This window comes from Coturnix japonica, chromosome 21 (assembly GCF_054131305.1).
Source record: "Coturnix japonica strain WE chromosome 21, WE-NBRP24, whole genome shotgun sequence".
NCBI classification, from domain to species: domain Eukaryota; kingdom Metazoa; phylum Chordata; class Aves; order Galliformes; family Phasianidae; genus Coturnix; species Coturnix japonica.
Genome location: NC_140683.1, coordinates 6,943,156 through 6,965,501, shown reverse-complemented (window position 1 = coordinate 6,965,501; position 22,346 = coordinate 6,943,156). Strand labels below are relative to the sequence as shown.

Sequence of the window (22,346 nt, the reverse complement as noted above, 5' to 3'; positions counted from 1 at the left end):
ACCAATTAAATCACAACCCCCCACTTAATCTTTTCTTTTTTTTACCTTCATATTGGACATGGAGGGGGGGAGGAGCCCATAACCTTGCAGCATCTGCATCTCTGAAATGCTCATAGCATAAAGGATGAACCTTCCCATGTTGACTGACATCACTACCTGCACTTGCCATGATGTGACAGCACCCAGAGGAGCCACAGGTTGTGCTGGACCATCTCACTACAGATTTACAGATACCTTCCCTACACTGCATACAGTACCATCAAGAAACATAACTCCCTTCAACTCACAGCCCTTCCTACCCAAGACAAGGAGTGAAGCTCTGAGGTTAGTTTTAGCTCGCTATGTAATTCCTACCACTCACTTCATCCCACAGGAAAGAACCCTGCTGGGAAGTCCACAGTACAGCAGCACTTCACCAGCTAAAGCACCCTCCAATGTAGCAGCATGTGCCAGACTGCTATCCCTGTTCTTAGTACCTAAAAGAGGGAGAAAGATGTGAGAACGCTTTCAGATCCTGCTGACCCAAAGTGCAGCCACTGAAGAAGCTACAAGTTGTATCTATATACCCACCCATGCACAATCTTTACTTGCTACGTTAACATAAATATTTAGAAAACTGAACTGCAAGAATCTAACACAAGACCAGTCTTCCAACCCCCTGCTGTCAGCCCTTACAGCTACTCTTGAACTGGAGCAGAAAACAAAAGGTTTCAATCCTATGAGCATACTTTGCCCTTCACCCACCACTCCTCCCCCTGGATTCCATATGTTTCAAGTGCAATGGGCAGAAAGCTGGGCAGGCTGTGGGCACACAGAGCAGCACAGCACCTCCAGCCACTGCCACACACACAGACAAGTCAGTCTGTTACATGATCTCATCATCCTCAGGCATTTACCATCACATTGGATCCAAATGCTGCCCTGGTACCTCTAATAATTCTACTGGTTATGGTTATGGGCACCTCACCTTGCAACACAACCCTGATTAAACAGCACTGCTCCTCCTGCAGATGTGAAGTTCCTAAACGACAATTAGAAACACCTGTTGCCACCCCAACTTCCACCCCATCCATCGGCCACAGCAAATCCTACACCAGTCACACCCTACAACGGGCATTTTTAATTCATGACACCTGTTTGTATAACCAACACGTGACTACTTAAAACAAATATTAAAAACAAATAGAAATCCAATTTTGTTTAAGAAACGCCAGGACCAAGTAAAGGTGGTGGTATGTGTTAATTCCAAGCTGGTTGTGTGGTTTTGTTCCCTATGAAAGGGGGTGGATGCACAGAGGGACGCCAGCATTCTGCCCCAGATACCCACAGGGCTGGAAAGCAATTCATTCACAAAGCTCTGCCCAATGTAGCACACACCGAGTCCTGCCAGCCCAGCATCCAGCCTCACTGCACCTGGTCGCTGTGTTCTGCCCCTCAGTAAACCTGCTATGCTTCTCAAGCTACATTGAGGATGCGAGAAATGATACTGGTGAAGATAGCAGGGATTTCACCAACAAAACTTTAGGGAACAAACATCACAAACACACACATTACAATAAACCGTGTATAAGCACTTCTTCCCTTAGTCTTGTGCAGAATCATCTCAGCAACTCCTGCACTGCTAAGGCAAAAGCAGATGCTAAGCCCACCTTGAGAACACCACGTTTATTCTTCTGCATCAAAACTGATATAGCAAGTCGTTATTTAACAGCATTCAGACCGCTTAACCTGCCCACAAAGCACACAAGGTGCAGAAAGCAACGCAGTCTGTGGATCTCCCCACAATCATTCCCATATAGCAGAGCTGCTTAAAGAAATGAATCAAAGAGAGGTTGCTACAGCACTCCATCACTTTGCAGCAGGCAAACATAGGATGGAAGCGTCCCATGCTCGTGTTACTGTGTATTTCTAGCTATAACACCACAATATCACAGCAAAGCGGGATGCTGTCTGAACTGTGTTCCCCAGCAGTCAGGGCTGCGATGAGCACAGCCAACAGCGCCGTGTAACACACACACACACACACAGCCCCAACCCCACGCAATCACTCGCGGTGTTTCCCACCCCCCATCTGGTCGCTCTCTCGCCCCTCACATCGGGCTGCTCCTCGCTGCCAAACATGGCTGCACCGCGTCCTCTTTGTGACCGAGCCCGTGTTTCCCTTCTGCCACCTCCCAACTCCGCTCATATCACGGCACTGAGGCCGGCACTGCTCCGCTCCGACCCGCGGCTCGCACCGCTCTCAGTCTGTCCGACCCTGCACCGCCGGGCCGAGCCCAGAGGAGCCCCCCGAGCCCCTCCCTCCTTAAACCAGACCCCGTCGGTGTGAGCCCACCTCCAAACCACACACACACACGGAGCAATGAAGCCCCCAGCCCCTCTCAGCCCCTCAGGGCGGCTCTGCTCGCCCCGTTTATTTGCACGTTAATTCCTTCACGGTCCCGGCCCTCTCCCCCCCCTCACTCCCCGTTACTCACCCACAGCTCCGTGCCCCAGCTCATGGCTCCGCCGGCGCCGAGCGGAGGGCGGGCGGGGGGTCGCTGCCCCTCAGCGAGGCTTCTCCTTCTCCTCCTCTCCCCACACAGCTTAAGAACCGGCTCGGATCCCTGAGGCGAAGGAGCAGAGCGGTTCGGCCGCTGCTCACCGTTGCTCACCGCCGCTCCCGCCTCATCGCGCCGCAAAATGGCCCGAGCGGCGGCGGAGCGGGGCGGGAGGGGGGAGCGCTTGACAGCTCTGGTGCACTGCGCATGCGCGCCCCGCGGCGGTTGGGGGGGTGAGGTGAGCAGTGCGCAAGCGCAGCCGCCGGATGCGCGCCCCCGCGTCCTTCGGGAGCGCGCAGCCCCCCGGGATGGTGGGCGCTCCGTGCATTGAGGCTGCCGTGCCCATCCGCTGCCCTGTTTCTTATCGCTTTAAAGCGAGGGTTTATGTTATTTAATTGTCTGCTTTGGAGATTTGGATGAGGGGGGCAAATAGCCCCGATGAATAAGGAAACACACACCCTGCAGGGAGGGGCTTCCTCCCCAATCACACCCCAACCCAAACCCAATCACACCCCAACCCAAACCCAAATACACCCCAGCCCAGCCGCATCCAGGAACGTGGGCTGTCATCCATCAGCATTGAACAGGCAGGGAAATAATCGAGTTACCTGCCTGCACCCTGACACAGGGCACGGCTGCAGTCACGCAGGCTTTGCAGAACTCAGCTCGTTTCCTTGCTGGAGAAATAAGATTTATTTTGTGCTCATCTTTGGTGTTTATTTCAGCTGCGTCACCCTAATCTGATTTTTAGACTTCTGCTTTCCAGCTGCATGAAACGCGAGGAGACCTTTAGATTCCTGGTTTGTGTTTATTGCTGTATCTGTTCAGGAAAGATTTGCATGGGAACAGAAAGGAGGGAGAACATTTATTCACCTGAGGGGCTCAATCTGCTCACAGAGGGCTGGGATCCGCCTGATAACTGCACAGCTGCTGCATGCGTTACCTCCTCTGGATCCATGCACTCACACTGCACACAGATATCAAGCTGCATGAGAAAAGAAAAACAAAAGAAGGATAATTGAAGTGATTCCAACATTTAGAACAACAGTAAAGATGAGCACGATGCTAATAATGCAACTGCATTTCATTGTATCCCCATTGGTTTGAGTCGAATGCTGCTACGCTTGAAGCCAGGCACAGAGCAGGAGCTGCTTTTGTTCACCATTAAACGTTAATATCTTTAAAGGACTACATCACAACTAAGCAACGCTGTTCAACTCATTTTACAGACTACTTCTTCCTGCTGTTGCCAACGGATTTGAATATCTGAGCCTGCCATGCTGCCTCAAGCACCTCCACATCATCCTAAGGGCTTCTACCTCCACAAGCTCTCAGCAGAGGGATACGAGGGGCTGCTGTCCTTCCTTAGCCTTATGTCCACCCAGAACACATGACAAAAGCAGAGAACATAATTGCATCACAACTATTTGAGACCTTAATCCATAAATACTCGAACAAAAAGAACGGCACAGACTCCGAGAGCAAAGCAGCGCTGGTATCTGAGGCAAATTCGCAGTGGAATTTCCTTTTGCACAAAGACCTGGGAGGGGAACAAGGCAAACCTGTTACACCAGCAAGAGCAGGGAAACCTGTCCCCACTGAAAGACAAAAAAACACATAACTGGTTATTGAAAGGTACAGGCCAGAAATGCAAGTTCTGTATTAGGATGGCACATCAGAATCAACAATACCAAAACCTGTGAAGATTAAGATTCATATGGATGGGGTTCAAAGGTAAAACCAAGTAAGCTGCATGCCAGATATTTCTGGTAGATTTTTTCCTCCCATTCTTTGTTATTTAATCTGATGCTCTCCAAGACAGAGACTGCCACTTATCTTACTGCTTTGTTAGTGCAGTGCCCAAAACAGCAGAGCCTGCAGCTTGATTCACCCTTAATTACTAATGTAATTAACAACGATGGGAGCATTAAGTGCCCTTTATGCTACAGCATGATGTGAGAAGGCTTAGCAGGTTCCAGCCTCAAAAGAATAACTCAAAATAAAGCTTAAAAACCCGATTATTTATCTCTCCATTATCTAATTCACACAATGCAAAGCAGAGAGATACAGAAACCAGTAGGAGTTTTCCCCTGGCTGCATTGGGAACAAAACCATTCAGATCTGTTATCTAGATAGAGGCATATTCCTGTAAATTCCCTGTTTATATCCCTGTTACTGTGATTCAGTGCATTCCTCACACTAAATCCCGAGCCCAAGCAGAAGCAATTCCTTTAAATAAAAAAGCAAACAAGAAAAAAAACCAACTTCAAAACAGCTCCGTTCCAAATCATTTAGCAACCGAGAAAGGTAAAAACAAATCCTTCAACCATAGTTTAACCTAAATCCTCAGTCTTTGTGTTTTTTTCATGCAAATCAAGGAAAATGATAGCTTGTAAAGTAAGTATAAACATTTTTAACTACCGGAACGTAAATGGAAGGGGACCCACCTTCCCCCCCCCCCCAGTTATCATCCTTACAGCTGCTTCCCTTTTGTTTCTACAATACTACCTAGATCATCCACATCTAAGATCTGTAATGTAGATGTTGCTTATAACCTTTCATACGCTGGAACTGAAAAAGCACCAGGAAAGGAAGAGGACACACCTTTCCCTAAGGCCATCACCATTACAGCTGTTTCCTTTCTGCAGTCACAACTTACCCAGCTCATTCAGACACACAATAGGGGGACCTAGGTTCTCTTTACATGCCCTATCAGTGGGCAGACTTATCAGAGGGGTCTGATTAACATCTGATAAAGAGCCAATAAACCATAATGGCCCTGACCATCCTCACCTGGGGCCTCCACCCCACCCTGCACATACCCTCTGCCTACTGACACAGGAGCCTCATTTAAGCATCAGTCTGAGGCATTATTTTACTCTTTAACTATGCAGACTTCTAATTTCAGCATCTAAACTACAAAACAATTTCATGGTTCACCTCTGATTTACTGTTAGGAGCTTGCCTGATAACCTCAGCTGCTATCCCTGGGCTTGCTTTGCTTAGTATCTGTAGGACTGCAACCTTGAAAGGTGAAGTTGCTATTCCTCTGACTGCTTTTATGCTTGAGTTTTCTTTAGAGGAAAAACAGGCTTTGCTACTCTGCAATATACCCATAATATGTTCATAGAGTACACTAATTACTGAATACTCAACCCATTTTTACTTTGTACTGAGCTGTACTTACAGACTATCCATATGCCAAGAGTCTGCTCATGCTTTCCATCCAGTCTCAACAGTTGCTTATCATATACGTCCAAAAAGGTCTGTGAGGAATCCTAATTGTTTTCAGGTACGTGGGAGGAAATACAATAAAAAGGAATATAAAGAAACTAAGCATATGTGAATGCTGTTATTCTTAACTGCTAAACAGCCTATTTACAGCCAGGTTTATCTTATCTTGTGGCTACAATAAAACATCACTGTAAAGATAAGACTGGTTACTACAGTATATTAATTACAGAGAAAAGGCGATTCATGTATTGATAGGCATGTGAATTTAAGTCTAGAATCAGAGGTGTATACAACCTCTTAAAAATGTATAACCACTGAAAGCAGACATGTTGCAAGTTCTAGACTAAGTGATCTGTGGAAGTTAGATCAGTTGTGATTTAGTCTCTATGATATCCTGAGAGGCTGGCAGAGAGGAGAAATATTCAGCCAGTTTCAGCTTGTGGTGTAAGATACCCTGATTGTTAATAGGAAATACCTTCTGATTAGGAGATGCTGATGGGCTGAAGCAGTGCCTGGAATTATACGGGAAAGCTCCATGTCATTTGGCTACTGAAATAGTCAATGAGAGCAGAGTAAGGCACAAAGCCTGTGCTGCAGCTGGGGCTGCAAATAACCACTTCTCACGAGTCTCTATGTTTCCTAGGGAGGTCTAAGCACAGGAATTATAGTAATTCCAACACTAAAAATGTGGATTTGGAGAAAAGATGTGAACCAGAATCCTGTTTTCAAAGTAAATCTCTGATGATGTCCCACAGCCGGCAGGGTGTAGCTACGTGCACCACGAAGCCTGATGCTGAGGGGACATCTAGCGGCTCGCCTGAGTTACTGCCTAGAGAAAGAATAATCGAAAGAGTTCATTTATCAGAGTTTCAGGTACGTTCAGGTATCAGCCCACGTTTCTTTGGTAGTGTTGAGAGATCTGTGTTTATGCTATTAGCGAAGAGAATGAGAGGAAGAAGGGGAGATTAAATAAGAGGTAACATGTAGAGTAACGCCTGAATCACCACTGAACAAAGGTGGGATGTTCCACGTAAGCACTATTACAAGAGTCAGGATTTTTCTTTGCCTATTCACCCTGATGAAGCCAAGCACTTCACTGCCCTGCTGTCCTATTGCTGTTGTACACCCAGCTTAGGGTGAAGGGAAGAACATTGGAGTGATGAGAGGTGACAGAACGTGCAGGAGCTGTGTTGTATCACGTTGTTAAGGCAGATTACCTTTCAGAAATGGTTCCAGCAATGGGTAAGGCCACCTGCAGTGTCCCTTGGCACAGTGTTGGCTCCTTCAGTTACATGTAGTTACACTGAAGCTGAATCTGGGCTGCATGTATCTTCAAGTGAGACCACAGCGATCAAACAGCTCAGCAGTTTCCACGCTACCCCCCACAAAGGAAGCAGAAAACCTTTTGTTTATATACACATTAAGACGTTGAAATCCAACCCACCGAGTCCAGCTCTCAGTACAAACACCCAGCCATCAGACTGCCATCACCACTGCTCCCAGCCCCGTGGGAGCAGGCACCAACACAGCTCAGGACAGGCCTCAGCTGAGGACAGGACTCAGCTCAGGTCCTTCCCTCGGGCAGCAGATAGGCCTGAGATACGTGAAGCACCCCCAACACGGAGCACAGCAATGGAAGGCCTCGCCGCCATGACACCCGCAGGCTGTGGGGAGGCCCGGCCGCCCCGCCCGCCATAGTAGCTCACGTGACCCTCCCAGGCCGCCCCGCTCCCGGAAGTGCCGCGGGAACAGGATGCTGATGTTGGAGTCAAGATGGCGGCGCTCGGCCTTCCAGCCGCTCTTACCGTGGCTGTGCTGGCGTTGTTCTCTGTGGGTCCGGCTGGAGCTCGAGTCCATCACCTCACCCTCAAAGTAAGGTCTGCGCCGTAGCATCCTTTTGGCTCGGTCTCGGGTGGGGTGAGAGGGGGGTGGTGGGCTCGACTTGATCCTGTCTCCTCAGGCCGGGGGTCTTCTCCTCCCTTTGGGCCTGTCCCATTGCTTGGCTCGGCCCTTCGCCGCCGCTGCTGGTCCAGCTCTCCCGCTGTGTATCGGCCTGTTGGGGCTCCTGTTGGCTTTGGTTTTGTTGTTATTCTTACTGTTCCTATGTGTGTTGCCCCATCTGTGCTGTGGGGGAGCTGCCTCAGGGTGTGGGGCTTCTATCGTTCTACTCTGAAGGCTGCGGTGTTGCTTTATTTCTCCTAGTGATGGGCACTTTATCAAGTGATTGCTAGAGGCAGAAGAAGGAACGGGTGCTGACTGCTCTCTACTTCAGCTTAATAGACTTCGGGTTGTGCTTTTGGTGTTGTGCTTTTCAGGTTGTGCTTCAGGTGTGGAGCCCCCAGTACAAGAAAGACATGGAGATTTTGGAAAGGGTTCAGAGGAGGGACAGGAAGATGATCAGGGGGCTGGAGCACCTCCCCTATGAGGACAGGCTGAGGGAGTTGGGTTTGTTCAGCCTGGAGAAGAGAAGGTTGCGGGGTGACCTCATTGCAGCCTTTCAATACCTGAAGGGAACTTACTCCCAGGAGGGGAGTAAACTCTTGGAAAGGGCTGACAATAGCAGGACACGGGGAAATGGTTTGAAGTTAAAAGAGGGAAGATTTAGGTTGGATGTTAGGGGGAAGTTCTTCACTAGGAGAGTGGTTAGGCCCTGGAACAGGCTGCCCAGGGAGGTTGTGGATGCCCCGTCCTTGGAGGTGTTCAAGACCAGGTTGGACGGGGCCCTGGGCAACCTGATCTAGTAAAGGTGTATGTTTGGTGGCCCTGCCAGGCAGGGGGGTTGGAACTACATGATCCTTGAGGTCCCTTCCAACCCGGCTCATTCTGTGATTTTGGACAGATTCCTTTGTGGGTTTTTTTACCTGTGTTTGGGGGCAGCTCATTGCTTGAGGCAGTAGGGCAGGCTGTGGTGGGAGCTGCAGCCCCAGCAGTGCTGCTTGGCCTGTTGTAAGAAGGCTGTCCTGGGATTCTGTTGCAGGAGAACATACCAGCATTGTCCCCTATGCCCATAATTTAGAGGCCCATCATTCCTGACTCATTCACAGGGAGTTTACCTGTCTGAGTAATAGCCTAAAATGCAATAGGACATTGTTCTGCCTCAGGAAAAATTAACTTTCCTTTGAAACAACAAACTAGGAAACCTGTATTGGTTACTTTATTGTTTGGAAGACTTTCTAACCAACAGCTGGAAGCTTATACTGAGCTGGTATTTCTGTTGCATAGTAAACTTCCAAGCTGGTTTCAAGCAAACCTCAGCAGCAAACATCGCTGTTTATAGTTCCTATCCAGGTATTTCTAAACTGCTAAGATATAAAAGATTTGTTGCTTGATTTTTGTTCTTATTTATTACAATCAATATGAAGTATGGTCTTCGCTGAGTACTATGAGTTTCATGTAAATTGCAACACTGACCTACCAAGCACCAGGGAAATCAGAAGTGCTTTCATGCCTTTGTGCACCTGTGTAAACGTGTAAACATGAACTTTATTGTTGGAGTGCAGTCTCTTCGTTTGTGATTTTACAGCACTTTATGTAAACATCCAGTTCTCTACCGATAGCCCTTTACAATGAACCAGCCCTTCTGCTGTTGGTGCTGTTGGCAACGTGTGCTCTGAGGCCGTGTTAAAAGTATGGGCTTCCTCAAACAAGCTGCTGCTGCCTAAGTTAGAAAAGCTTTCTTCCTGGTAATTAATGTACTGAAGTGAAGCTTTCCTGTTTTTCTGTGTGGTTCACTGTTGTAAAAATAGCTTTTTATCTTTATGGAAACGTACAAATTGAAGCATTTCTTTTCTTTCTGAAGATGAATTTGTTTGAGTCTTTCTGTTAGAATAAAGATGATTTTCTTCCTTTCTGGTTACCAAAACTATGGTGTGTGCTGTGGTTGTTTTTGGAAGGGGTGTTTTGTTTTATCCCCAGTCCCAGCAATTGAAAGCTGTGTTACTGAAACCTTCTGCTTTGCATAATGCTGTGGCAAACTGCTTCTGAGAATGGGGAAGTTTGTGTAGCTGAGGCCTTTGTCAAGCACGCAGTTAAGTTTAATGCTGGTAAGCTGCTGAAATAAAGAGGTTTCTAGAGACTTAACAAGAGGAGCCATCCAGTCAGCAGTGCTATGTAGTTATTTGTGGTGTTGCTTTCTGATTAAATTGAGAGTTACCTCTGCCATGCAATGATTTCCAAAAGGGAAGCAAAACTCCCTCCTGTTTAATGATATTGTCTGAATTTCAGCTTCATATTTAGCTTTTATGTGGGAGATGTTAATTTCCACTGGTTGTTTCTGTTCATGTGAATCCTTGTCGCCTTTTTATCTTGGTAAGTCTTGGATTTCAATTGCTCAAGTTGATAAGGCCTTCCAAAACAACTTAGTTTTGTACAAATTACTGAGCTTACACAGATAATACAGTTCATTCCATGTAAGCGTCAACACCCTCAGTTAAAATCTTCTCTGTGCTAATAGCATCATCCCAATTACATTATGAGCAAAATGTTAAATAATAATAATTTGCAGGTTCTGAGCTACGGGATCTTGGATAACACTTCTTTGAGTCATGTTCAAGAGGTGCAGAGTATTTATATAGCAAGGTATTCCTTAGTACTGGTTCACACCTTTGTTATCATGACATAACCTTAGGTTTCTGAAGTCAGAAGTTGAGAGATTATAAATGAAAGCCATATTTTTCTGACCTATTAAATGTCTTGTGAAAGGTGAGATGGCTATTGGTAAGCCTGCAGTTTTAAGCTGTCGATATATGGAGCAAGGGATGCTCTTGGAGGATGTGCAGTTGCTTCTTCAGGATGGTTTAAAGCTGAAGGATTTGTGAACTAAATCTGTAAACTCTAAGGATTCAAAGCTGATACAAACCAGGGAGGAAAGTGCATGTTATGTGTTAATTATCATTCGTTGATGGGCAGCGTATTGGTGAACCACTGGAACAAATGAACTTAACTTGAACTGCTTGTAAGGATTTAGAGTTAAGCAGCTGTTTCTCATTGTATTTACATCACATAGGAAAGCCTTGTGGCTGGGTGATGCTCTCTTTCCCTCCTTGCCCTGTCTCTGACACCCACACAAATGATTATCCCTGCAGAAGTGGTTAATACCATACCAGGTGTACAGCTAAAAAAGATCATGTTAACCTGCTGGCTGAGAGATTACATTGAAAGCTCTGTGAAACTAACCAGATGGACTATTGCCTCAAGCATGTAACTGGCCTACAACATGGAGATAGCACAGCTATAGTTAAACAAGGCATCTGCTGCAAGCCATGTGTTGCTGACTTTTCCTCTTCCAAGCACTAGGGGAACCATCTGGTTATTTGCCAGGTTAACCTGATTCTATTAGGGTGGTCTCTTAGCCAACCTGTAATCTAGCTGTGATGTGTCAGGATTTGTGTGCTGCTGTTATACTGAGTGATATTTGTGTAAGGAAAGTTTTATGCAGGGATACCAAATCAGTGTGTCAGGAAAGGGGAGACAACTACACTTTAGATTTGCTTCTTAATTCTAGTCGTTCTGTTCTGATTTTCCTTCCAGTTAAAGATTCTGTAGGATTTGGGGGTCAGATTCCATACCTACTCTTATGATTTTTGAATGCAAAGTATTAGGGATGAGACCTTTCCTTGTCTGATAGGATGTCAGAATGCAATTTTTACTGCTTTTCATGTGTGGTCCTTCATGATCTCCTTATGCAGAGGGCAATAAAAAAAGCCAACTGTATTTGAACTGTTCTTGACTGAGCCAGGTATGAGAAGGTGTCCATTCATGCAGTTTCTTTGCCAGTCTGAGAAGAGATGAGCTATTGTACAACTAAGGTGAGGGGCAGAAGAGAGGACTGGGATTCCTGGTAGGAAAGTCAACCCAGGTGATTCTGTTTGACCTCACTCTTCCTAATTGACATTAATCGTTCTTGAAGTCTTAAGGCCTTGAGTCTTAGCTAAGAGCACCATAGTTGACTCATTCCTCTTCAGTCTCTTGCAGTGGCTGGGATTACAAACAGTCTGTCTGTCTCTCTCTCTCTCTCTATATATATATATATATTGAATAGCAATACCTCATTTAATCAGTGGTCCCAGAGATTTTATTTCCTCCAGGCTTTTTTCTTGCATCTTTCTGAAGAGTGTAGTCAAGTGATAAGCATTGCCACGCTTGTTTGAAGCTCATGTCGAAGTTGTTGGAAGAGTGGATTGATTCCAATGAAATGATTGGCTATATCTGAAGGTGTCCTAAAGAAATTTGCTCTTGGTATGATCGGATAGATGCTCTGCATGAACACTGGAGTGTCAATCTTGGTCACCTTACTTCCTCTTATATTGCACCTGCAGGTGACTGTGTGTTTAACTCAGCCAAAATAGTGACACTGTGAGATTTGTAAACTCTTCTTTCTCGTAGGATGATGTGAGGCAGAAAGTGCACCTGAATACCTTTGGCTTCTTCAAGAATGGTTTCATGACAGTCAATGTGAGCAACCTTTCATTGAAGCCACCTCTGAATACTGATGACAAGGGCAGCTCATCAGTAAGTTACTTTGCATCCAGTCACTGCATTAAACTTCCTGGGAAATTACCCACACAATGGATTTTTTTAAACCGGTTTGAAGTGTCATGTTGTAACAAGTAGTGCTGAGTGTGTCCTTCACAGCTGTGAGCAACTTGTGAGGATATAAGTTCTACCAGACTTATCCTCCAGTGATATTCATTCTGTCTTAAGAACTAATTTTAACTTATCAGATACTCTGCTGAACTTGTCTGCATTTATCTATTTTATGTGTAAAATAGAATAGCTGAATTGGAAGAGACCTACAGAGATCCTACTTACGTTATATTTGAATGATTTGCTGTATAACTAGGCAGTACCTAAAGAAGATCTGAATTCTGCCTTAAACTTAGCACAGCTAATTTAAGAAATGCCATTTTTGGCTCATTTCATGTTGACTTGGCTTCTTATCCTGTGGTGGCTGAGCTGTTTTAATTTGACAGATTCTTTTTTATTGTCTCATAGGTGGGGTTCAGTCTGGATCGAACAAGGAATGATGGGTTCTCCACATATCTGGTAAGAGATGTGGATTTTCTTTTCTATGGTAGGGTCATATCATAGTCTGCCTACTTCCAGGAGGACCTGGAAGGAAGAGCCATTAGATACAGGCAGGTTGTTACGGATAATCCAATTATGTATCTTAGTGGACTAAAAATAGTTACCTCCACCTGGGGGAGAGCATGCCCGTTTCTTATGAACAGGAAGGTACTTTGAAGATATTTTGCTTTCATTGCCAGGATGAAGAAGTGGATTACTGTATTTTGAATAAGAAACCTGAGCAAGGTGTTTCTGTTGTAATCTTACTTCTGGACTTCAAAAATGATGTGTGAGTAAATACTTTCTTTAATGGTTCTTGGCATATTTTGATAATGATTTATGATCACATGTAGATCATGACAGCCTCTTTAGGAACATTGATTGGCTTAATTTTATATTAAAGAAATAAAATCTGTTTCATCAGTGTGAAGGTACGGTTCTCTGCAGAAGCTTCTCACCTGCTGCCTAAAATTTCATTTGTGTCTGAGGAAAATGCCACTGCATTGATTACCAAACCACCAAAATCTGAAGATAAAAGTCCAACGGAGACTAACAAAAATACAGATGGCACAGGTACGTTTTGCTAAACCTGACTGTGTGTGTCTTCATTGCTGATTTCTGGCCAGCGTGCATCCAACAGTGTGTTGTGGTTGCATTCCAGGGATCCCCTTGGGCTGGAATTTACACAGCCTTGTGAAAATGGAGCATGCCATCTTTATTTTGCTTAGTTGTTTGAACAAGTCAGGGAATGAGGCTGGATAACACTGAACATCATTCATCAACGGGTCTAGTTTTGCAGTAGTGTAGCTTGAACATTGACAGTGTGCTGACATGCAGAAGCCAAAAACAAAATTTAAGTTTTGAATTTTCACCATCTTAACATTTGATGTTGCATTCGGAATGAATGGATGTGGAGGGAAGAGTCCTGGGGTAGTAGGGGAGGGGCTGGGGAGAAATATCTGTTAATGGTTGTCTTGGAAACTACTACATGGATTAACATTAAGAATATTTGAGTAAGGTACTGGCAGTGTGTAGAAGGTGGTAGTCTGTGAGGATGCCTACATGCAAACACTCCACTGATACCTGTAATATTTCTATCTCTAGTTACCAGGTCCAAGCGAAGTACAACATCCTCTCAGGTAAGAAACTATCTGCTGCTCTCATTCAGAAAGAATGTGGGGGAGCACTCCAAAATCAGGCATGGCCAGAAGGTTGAGAGAAGTGTTTCATTGCTTTTAGCTTCCCTGTGAACTTACAACATGCAGTTCTGATTGCTTGGATGATGTAACCAGATGTAGCAGGTACCTGCTTCAAAATCTGTGTTTGTTTTCTTTTCTCAGAGCATAGTAGAACAACAGCATCCTGTTCACAATGACAGAGGAACTATCTCATTCCAGGTAGGGCTTCTGCCACTGTCTAGACCTAATGTGTTCAGACAGTTCCTTTGTTTCAGCACACTGATTCACTTGTGGTTGTTGGTTCCTATAAAACGTTTGAAATTGTCATGTGTTATGGAACAGTTTTATATAGCTATGGAAATGTGTGTGGTTGGGGTAGGAGCAGAGCAGCTGCTTTTGCATTTGGGCAGGTATGATAAAAATTCTGTGGTTCATCACATTAGGTAGAGGATACTTGCTGTTATCTTTTCTCTTTAACACTGATGCCTGAAGGTCTTGGCTTTCTAGAGTTGCACAATCATAGTGTTTCTCTACCTGGAATATTTTGAGATAATGTGAGATTTGCACATATGCAGGTATCCTCAAAACAGTGTATTTGCTGAAATGAACCAGCTGACCTGATTTTTCTATCTTCGGTAGGGATGGCTTCTTTACAGTGCAGCCCAGCTGTTGAATGAGAATGATGTTGACTTACCTATTCTTTATTTTCAGTTTTTCTTTAACATCAGTTCTGATAACCAAGAAGGTCTCTACAGCCTGTATTTCCATAAATGTATTGGTGGTGATGGGAAAACTCGTGATCAGCAGCTGTTTAGTCTTGACGTGAGTATAGCTTCTTAAGTGTAATTAACTCATTCACTTTATCTAAAACATACAACTTTCAACTGTAGCTTGTATACCAAGCACATGTGGTATATGAGCGTATATATGGGGTGGGAAGTGATTCAGAGCCATGCATTTAATCTCTGTAGGCAGCAACTATAGTAAGAAAAATTAAAATATAACTTCTAGAGAAATGTTTGGAAATATGAGGGCTACATCTGAGCATCAGTGTACACAGTTGTGACTGGTACTGTGACAAAGTGAGAGCTAAAACATCTCATATCTGGTTGCTGTCAGAAATCTTCTCTTTACGCAATTATAGATATTAAGACTTATTGCAGTTTAAACTATTGGTATTTATGAATTTGCAGGGCTTTTGTTGTTGTTGTTGTTTGCTTTTTCTGTCCAGAATCAGGATGCATTTTTACACTGCTCAGTGAATATTCCTAAGGGCAATATATTATAGCATGGTCTATCTCTTTTAACATCCTGGGGTTCAGTTCTGTGCTGTGTTGAGCCAGAATGTAGTAGAACAGCTCAGGGTGTGGATGTAGTTCTAAAAACGTTTTAAAACTCTTGAGGATGAAGAGCTGATTCTACATAGATAAATCTGAAAGTGATGCCTCCTATTTGTTTCCATGGAAATGACAACAGGTACAAGGAGCACAGTAACACTGTTTGATAAAGCAATTTCTTAGCTTCAAAACACTACTTTTCAACATAGTCACCACCATTAGCTGGCTATGCATTCTTGCTAGCACCCACCACTTTGCTGTGCTAAGATCCACTGTTTGGTGTCTGTAAATGTTCAGCAGGTGTTGATGAATGTCAGTAGGTGCAATTTCTTCTGTATCGGGGAATTCAGGGGCACACCTTTGCTTCATATGCACTTCTGTGTCATTCACCATTTATCAGACTGCCCCTTCTGCTGCCATCTGTTGTATGGCAACAAAATGTAAAGGGATACTGGTAAGAAGGTTCATCCTTTACTGCCATATGACCAGCATTCACCTCTGATGTCATGGACCTGCATAATAAAATAGGAGGCATCACTTCTGGAGTAGCCCTCATATTTTTTTCCATTGAGTGTTTTAACATTACCTCTCCAGAAAGACGAATTGTAAATGGAAGAGCCATTGCATGAGTGCTTTAGCCAAATGTTTTTATAACTGTCCGCATAACATACCGTTAATATTCAGATAGAAATTACGGAGAAGAACCCTGAAAGCTACCTCTCAGCAGGTGAGATCCCACTGCCAAAACTTTACATTTCCATGGCACTCTTCTTTTTCCTGTCTGGGACTGTGTGGATCCACATACTTCGTAAACGCCGGTAAGCAAAGTTTTGTTTCAGTGACAAATATGGACTTAGCTTGTTTGATGTGTTTTTTCCACTTGTTATACCCAGTTCAGATTTAATCACTTAAAACTTGAACCCTGTCATAGTGTTATATGCCAGTAATTTTGATTACAGTCAAAGGCAGTAGGAATTACTAATTAGAAGCCACGTTAACACAGCATCAGAAGCCAGAAGTAGCTTGAACCCTTGTACATAGTTTGAAGTTCACGTGGTGATCTGATTGTTTGTCAATCTGAAGTTCTTTTGTTGGTCTCGTTATTTAGTGAAGTTCACCTGGTGGTGCGATATAGTGACTTGGGGCTGGGCTGGGTGATATCCATTTCAATAATGGTTAGCAATTTTCTGACTGTTATGGTCTGTGCATACAAGATGTTCCTGTGAATTGCTGTCTTCCAAGTCAGGGATTAAAAAAGTAGTATTAGGATGTGGTTCAAATATTGTTCAGGATGCTGTAAAAGTTTGGACTGCAGCATTATGGAGAATTGCTTTATGCTTATAGTCAGCTCTACCTGGGAGATAACATTTGACATTTATAGATGATGAAGAAATATCTTTGCAGAAACTAAAATTTACTGCTGGCTTTTAACTGATACATTTTTCTTCCCAGAAACGAGGTCTTTAAGATTCACTGGCTAATGGCAGCTCTTCCTTTCACAAAGTCACTGTCCTTAGTCTTCCATGCAGTACGTACAACTTCTCTGCCTTAAGCTGTTCAGCTGGGAATTAGAAATATGAGATCCAGGGTGTGTTGTTAGAGGAATTTGTATTGAGGGGGGAGAAGAGTAGGAGGGAAGGGGGAGAGAAGTGTCTTTCAAATTGAAATGTTGGTACTGAACTGCAGCTGTGTGGTGGAGGAGATTTAATTTTCTTCAACAAATTGTGACTTTAAATACAATTGGGATCGTGGCCTGATGTGGGGATGCAGCAAGCATATATGCGAGGCTTGAATGAGTTCCATGAATTCTCATGTGTCAGCCAGCTCAGCTCAGTCTGGTCTAGAATCTTGAGCAACGGTACTGCTCCAGCTACATGGCTTACAGTAAATGTTAATGAATGGGGACCTTGATATTTGTAGAATTGAAAAGTGCTTCTTTAGCTGGCACGGTGTGCTTGCTGTACCATAGCAAACATAGTATTATAAGCTTTAACGCATTCATTACATGAAGTCTCTATTGTATTGTCTTGACTTTGCCTTTTCACTGAAATATATCATTAATGAAGGTAATGACAAGCATTTAATCTTCCTGTTTGTGCCAGTTTTGATCTTCTCCGTCAAGTTCATGCTAGGATAACACCTACAAAAACCTGGAGTCAGCAGGTTTGAATTGATTTCCAATGAAAGTAAAACTGAGAAGTGTCTAGTTCTCTAATGCAACTGAACTTGAACAATGAATGCACGAAGATACAAATGCAGTTGTTTTAACTGTAGTTAGACATGGAAGCTGTGTAGGAAGAATGTAGGTTGTGTAAAGTATATTCGCTAATGCTTAGGAAACAGAGTGGATGAGGATGATCTTGATACTAAACAGTACTAGAATGTTGGGAGCAAGCTTTATGAAAATTATGAGTTTATACACACTGAAAATGAAACTTGAGATGGCTGTTAAAGCAGACCTGTTTATGGCCATGGGTGGTTTGCTTTTGAAAGTCTTATAAAGTAGCATATTATGTTTTTTGCTTCCAGATCGACTACCACTACATTTCTTCTCAGGGATTTCCTATTGAAGGCTGGGCTGTTGTCTATTACATCACTCACCTGTAAGTATATCGGAAGATTTAGTAAATTAAATGGTGAAACTGAATTCCCCTTCCCTCCCAGGAAAACTGGGAATTGCTAATTCTTGATGCTGAGCTCTGAGTGACAAGGCAGCAGTGAGCCCAGTGTAAAGGGGAAAGCTCTGCTTCCAGAGGACAGCTGCAGAGAATTGGTACTTATGTGGGTGGAGGAGTAAAAGGAGAAGAAATGCTTTGCTCTCCTTTGTTCATGTAAATATTCAAGTATTTAATTTGCTTTTGGTGTGAATAGTAAGAGAGTGCAGCTGCCAGTGTTTTCTCCTGTTCATGATGGTAAATGGATAATTCCCCCAGGAAAAGATTGTGCATATATTGGTGGTTGTGAATGAAGGCTAATGTTGCTGTGTGATGCATGGTTGTAAGCAAGGCATCTGTTTGCTGATGTAGGATAAGCATTTGCTAGAGTTATGAATAGCAAGGCTATTTATTTGGGTTTGTGGCTTTACTGACTGTAGAAGAGATGACCTGAGCTGAAGAGGAAGTATAAAATACCTCCTTGCATTATCTGCTTCTCTTTCAGATTTAAGGGTGCTCTTCTGTTCATCACTATTGCCCTCATTGGAACAGGCTGGGCTTTCATTAAACACATCCTTTCAGATAAAGACAAAAAAATTTTCATGATTGTCATCCCACTTCAGGTGAGGACTGAGCTGTGTCAATACTTACTGTATTGTGGGAGAGCAGCTTGTGGAAACTGTAACAGGCTGTGAATCCTACACAGAATATAAATTGCAGCTTGTATAAGCCTGTGAGCTGAGTTATAATTTTTTTGAAGCTGTGAAAGGGCCAGAAGTTATGTAATTTTCCCAACTTTTCTCTTGATATCGAGTATTAGATAATGGTTATCAAATAATAACAGCAAGCAAACAAGGAGCTGTAATGTAGGTCTAGTCATGGTAAGACAAAACTTGGGCTGCAAAGCAATATTAAATTACCAAACAGAGAAATGAGATGAAAGTTATCACTTCTGAGATATTTGCTGAAATGGGTTTAGGGGAAGGGGAGCATTGGAATTTGTGAGATCCCTTGGCTCTGATCTCTCTCTCTCTCCAGTATGTTCAAAGCAATTGGTGTTTGTCTCCTAAAGTAAATAGGAAGGCAGCATTTCTATACGCTGTTGTAGATAGAACAGCCTTTCAGCTTTTGGGGATGTAATAGATTTTTATTCTATTGTTTTTACTGAAACAATAGATTCAGCATAGTGTGCAACAGAAAGGACTGCCTTCTGAATGTCAGCAGAAATACATTCCAATCAATTATACTTCTGTAGATCCTTTGAAGGTCTTTAGAATGTGTGTGATTTTGGTTTTTTACATAGACCTGCAGGAGAAAAATTGAAGTTACTGAATAGGCTCTTTCTGCAACTGTGGGATAACTTTTGCTGAACTTGCAGCCCACATCTAATCTATCCTTGGAAAGCTTCTGAAACCATTACCCACCTTTTGTCCTGTAGGTGCTAGCAAATGTGGCATACATTATTATAGAGTCAACGGAAGAGGGAACAACTGAATATGGACTATGGAAAGAAATCCTTTTCCTGGTAGACTTGCTGTGTTGTGGTGCCATCTTATTTCCAGTGGTATGGTGAGTTGCTGTGTGATCATTTTGAGTACTGATGCTGTGAGCTGTTTCTCAACTAATGGGTGTTGATGTTAGAGGTTAAGAGGCTGCCAAGACAGAGAAGTAAATGTCTGTCCTTTAAGTCAAGTCTTCTCTTAGTTTCTTAAACTGTATCAGTCTTAGCACTTCAGTGTTGTGGAAGATGCTTGCTTTAGAAATATTTGAGTAGGGGACCTTTTAAAAGCATGGCCAGGACCGTGCAAGCAGACTACAGGTGCCTTTGAAGCTTGAAATGTTTTAGAAGTGCTGATTCTCCTGGTGTTGTCTGAGATCAGAGCTTCTTTCAGCCAAAGCAGCACTGCATTTTTACTTGACTGTTTAGAAGAAATAATCCCACAGGGAGCATTTCCCTGCCCTTCCTTCCACTCTAGTTGGCAATGAAAAATGTTGGTTATATAAAACTCAACGAAAACACAGATAATTCAGATCAGTGCTATTGTTGCTGCCTGCCAGTTAGGCAGCACATTTATATTCTAAATTCATTTTAGTCTTAATTGAAAAAACAGCTGCATCTAAAGGAGGATTTGAAGGAGCTTCTGGCTTCTCTGGTTTTAAACACAGAATATTCTATTTTTTTTTCAAGTAGCTCCAGCATTTTTCCTGAAATGCAACAATATGTCTGTCTAGTAAATACATCTTCAGTCAATAGTGTGCAGCTCTTGAGTGTTTTGGAGAACTATTTCATAATGCACGTGTTACTTTGTAGATATAAGTAAGCTCCCTGTGGCTTGCTAGGCTGTGTTGCAGCTGCACTTTCCAGTTCTCTGTGTAAGGACCGAGCCCAACAGTCTTAGTGGCCTTGTGCCAATGCCAGTAAATGTCTTCCAAGAAATTTGCACAACCCACCTGACACTCCTCCACTCTGGTCAAAATGCTGCAGCTCTGCTGAGGATGGCAGCATTTGGGCCTGGTAAATAAAGCTACAGGAATACAAACTTGTTACAGAGGGATTCTGATTACCTGTGATTAAGGAAACTTTTTCTGTCACAACTCGTCCTATATAATGCCAGAATCTGTACATCCTGCATACTGACACCCTGCATAGTAACACGCTAGTACAAAACCTGCATTTCTTCTTCAGATGCAGTTTTGTTATGTAAAGTATTTGAATGAACTGTCCTGTAGCTGCTTATATAGGATACAGCCAGTGTTCCTCCATTGTCATGGCACCAACATAAACTGGCAGTGGAACCTAGGGCATAATCCTGCCCCTTTTTCATCTGTGTAGTCTCACTGCCTCTGTTGGAATGAGTCATGTGAGTAAAGTGACTAAGCCTTGGCCATTGAATTTCCATTCCTGCAGGGAGCTTCTGTTACATAAGTAGCCTGTGTAGCCATGTAAGCTGTAATCAACTATTTAAATGAAAAGAGCTTAAAAGAGCAGTGAGGTGCCAAATGCTTGGCAGTACTCTGAAGCGTAGCTCAGCTGAGTGGTAAGCATTATGCTGCGAAATGCCCCAGTTTCTCATTCTGCTCTGTCCCAGCTTTCTGTAGGTTGAAGTAGGCTTTAGCAGTTTAGATTTCTTAATCATAAGGAGGTACAGATATTTGAACTAACTGCTTGGAGTGGGGATGAACTATATGCAGTGCCACGCATGCTAAGGCACAGTTAATTATGAGCATAGCCCAGCCATGAAAAGCTAATAGAACTGTTAAGAGTTCTGGAGGGCTGCAGTGAAAAGAGCTTATTCTACTTCTTAATTTTTCAGGTCAATAAGACATTTACAGGAGGCTTCAGCAACAGATGGAAAAGGCAAGTAGCAGTAATTTTCTTACTGTTCTGTGCTACATACCAGAAGATCTTGCCAAAATTTCAAGCATGGTGCTGATTTTTAAAATACTTAAACTAGAGCTGTAAGCCTACGCTGTTACTGTTGCATTGCTACTTTTCCTCTGTGGTCTTTTAGGAATAACGTTTGGGAAATGCCCTTTTCCATGCATTGCTCCAACAATTCATGTATGAAATTTGTTTGCTGGTATCTGCACAGCCCCAAATGTTCCATTTAGACACTGTATCTAGAGGAAATCATCTGATAGCTTTACCTTGTTCTTAGGCTCGAGTTCAGAAGTGATCTAGAAGTGTATTCTAGAATTGGTGTGTATTTTGACTGATAGCCTAACTTAAATATCTTCATAAATCTGTTCCTACCTGGACAGACTGGAATAAACCTTAGTAGGAAACAAAACATAAATTGGCATTGGATGTAACGCAGTTCTCATCTTCTCCATGTTTGTACAGCAGTTTCAAGGGCTGCTTGTGTAAAGTCAAGTTGTGTTTATTGTAGCACTGAAAGTGAGATGATGGATGGAAAGTCAACCCAAATATGGCTTTGGTAATGTTTGCTTTTCCTGCTTTGTCCTCTCACTTCTTCCAAATAAGTTCCTCAGTTGGCTGCAGATTGAAGCCATGGAACATAGCACTGGCTTCCTTAGAAGCAGGCAGCCACTTCATTATTCTGTGATTTGATGCTCACTCAGTATATGTCGTCTGGAATCCTTCTGTTTTTACAAGTCTGCTTTGGTTTAGACCATCTTTGAAGCAGTGACTTAGTCAGTTCAGGACTTTTTGTAAGTAAGACCTGGTTCTTAGCTGGTGTAGATCAGTGTTCTTGTAATGAAGACAGAGCTCCTGCACCCAACAGAGCCAGCAGCTGCTCCAGTGCTGATAGCTCCGGGGCTTGTGTGTAGAACTGAGATGGAAGACTATTAGATCTACCTGAAGGTGTAGCATGT

At 43.4% G+C, this 22,346-nt stretch overlaps 2 protein-coding genes and 1 long non-coding RNA gene across 24 annotated transcripts in view; 1 reads left to right on the top strand and 2 right to left on the bottom strand.

Moving 5' to 3' along the window:
* FNBP1 (formin binding protein 1) overlaps positions 1–2,704 on the bottom strand; it is an 81,957-nt gene extending 79,253 nt beyond the window's left edge. For all 16 annotated transcript variants that reach the window (XM_085521325.1, XM_085521326.1, XM_085521317.1 and 13 more), the window contains exon 1: positions 2,478–2,704. In XM_085521325.1, coding sequence (XP_085377451.1) covers positions 2,478–2,501 — 24 coding nt within the window. In that variant the 5' untranslated portion in view covers positions 2,502–2,704. The remainder of the gene's footprint in view (positions 1–2,477) is intronic.
* A 624-nt stretch (positions 2,705–3,328) lies between these two features.
* LOC107321843 (uncharacterized) lies at positions 3,329–7,482 on the bottom strand. Of its 2 annotated transcripts, XR_014936285.1 has the most exons (4): positions 6,992–7,130; positions 5,728–5,818; positions 3,975–4,080; positions 3,329–3,525 (listed from the first exon to the last, which is right to left on the bottom strand). It is a non-coding gene; the product is annotated as an uncharacterized LOC107321843 (long non-coding RNA). The 2 variants fall into 2 exon arrangements; XR_014936284.1 differs by lacking the exon at positions 3,975–4,080 and having other exon boundaries at positions 6,992–7,482.
* A 43-nt stretch (positions 7,483–7,525) lies between these two features.
* Positions 7,526–22,346, top strand: part of GPR107 (G protein-coupled receptor 107) — a 33,785-nt gene continuing 18,964 nt past the window's right edge. For 2 of the 6 annotated variants that reach the window (XM_015879221.3, XM_085521343.1), the window contains exons 1-14: positions 7,526–7,646; positions 12,159–12,284; positions 12,768–12,818; positions 13,040–13,128; positions 13,264–13,412; positions 13,944–13,978; positions 14,180–14,236; positions 14,729–14,839; positions 16,039–16,172; positions 16,807–16,882; positions 17,884–17,957; positions 18,514–18,631; positions 19,447–19,577; positions 21,323–21,366. In XM_015879221.3, coding sequence (XP_015734707.2) covers positions 7,548–7,646; positions 12,159–12,284; positions 12,768–12,818; positions 13,040–13,128; positions 13,264–13,412; positions 13,944–13,978; positions 14,180–14,236; positions 14,729–14,839; positions 16,039–16,172; positions 16,807–16,882; positions 17,884–17,957; positions 18,514–18,631; positions 19,447–19,577; positions 21,323–21,366 — 1,294 coding nt within the window. In that variant the 5' untranslated portion in view covers positions 7,526–7,547. Of the gene's footprint in view, positions 7,652–12,158; positions 12,285–12,767; positions 12,819–13,039; positions 13,129–13,263; positions 13,413–13,943; positions 13,979–14,179; positions 14,237–14,728; positions 14,840–16,038; positions 16,173–16,806; positions 16,883–17,883; positions 17,958–18,513; positions 18,632–19,446; positions 19,578–21,322; positions 21,367–22,346 lie in introns of all 6 variants that reach the window. The other 4 variants (XM_085521340.1, XM_085521344.1, XM_085521341.1 and 1 more) reach the window with 3 other exon arrangements.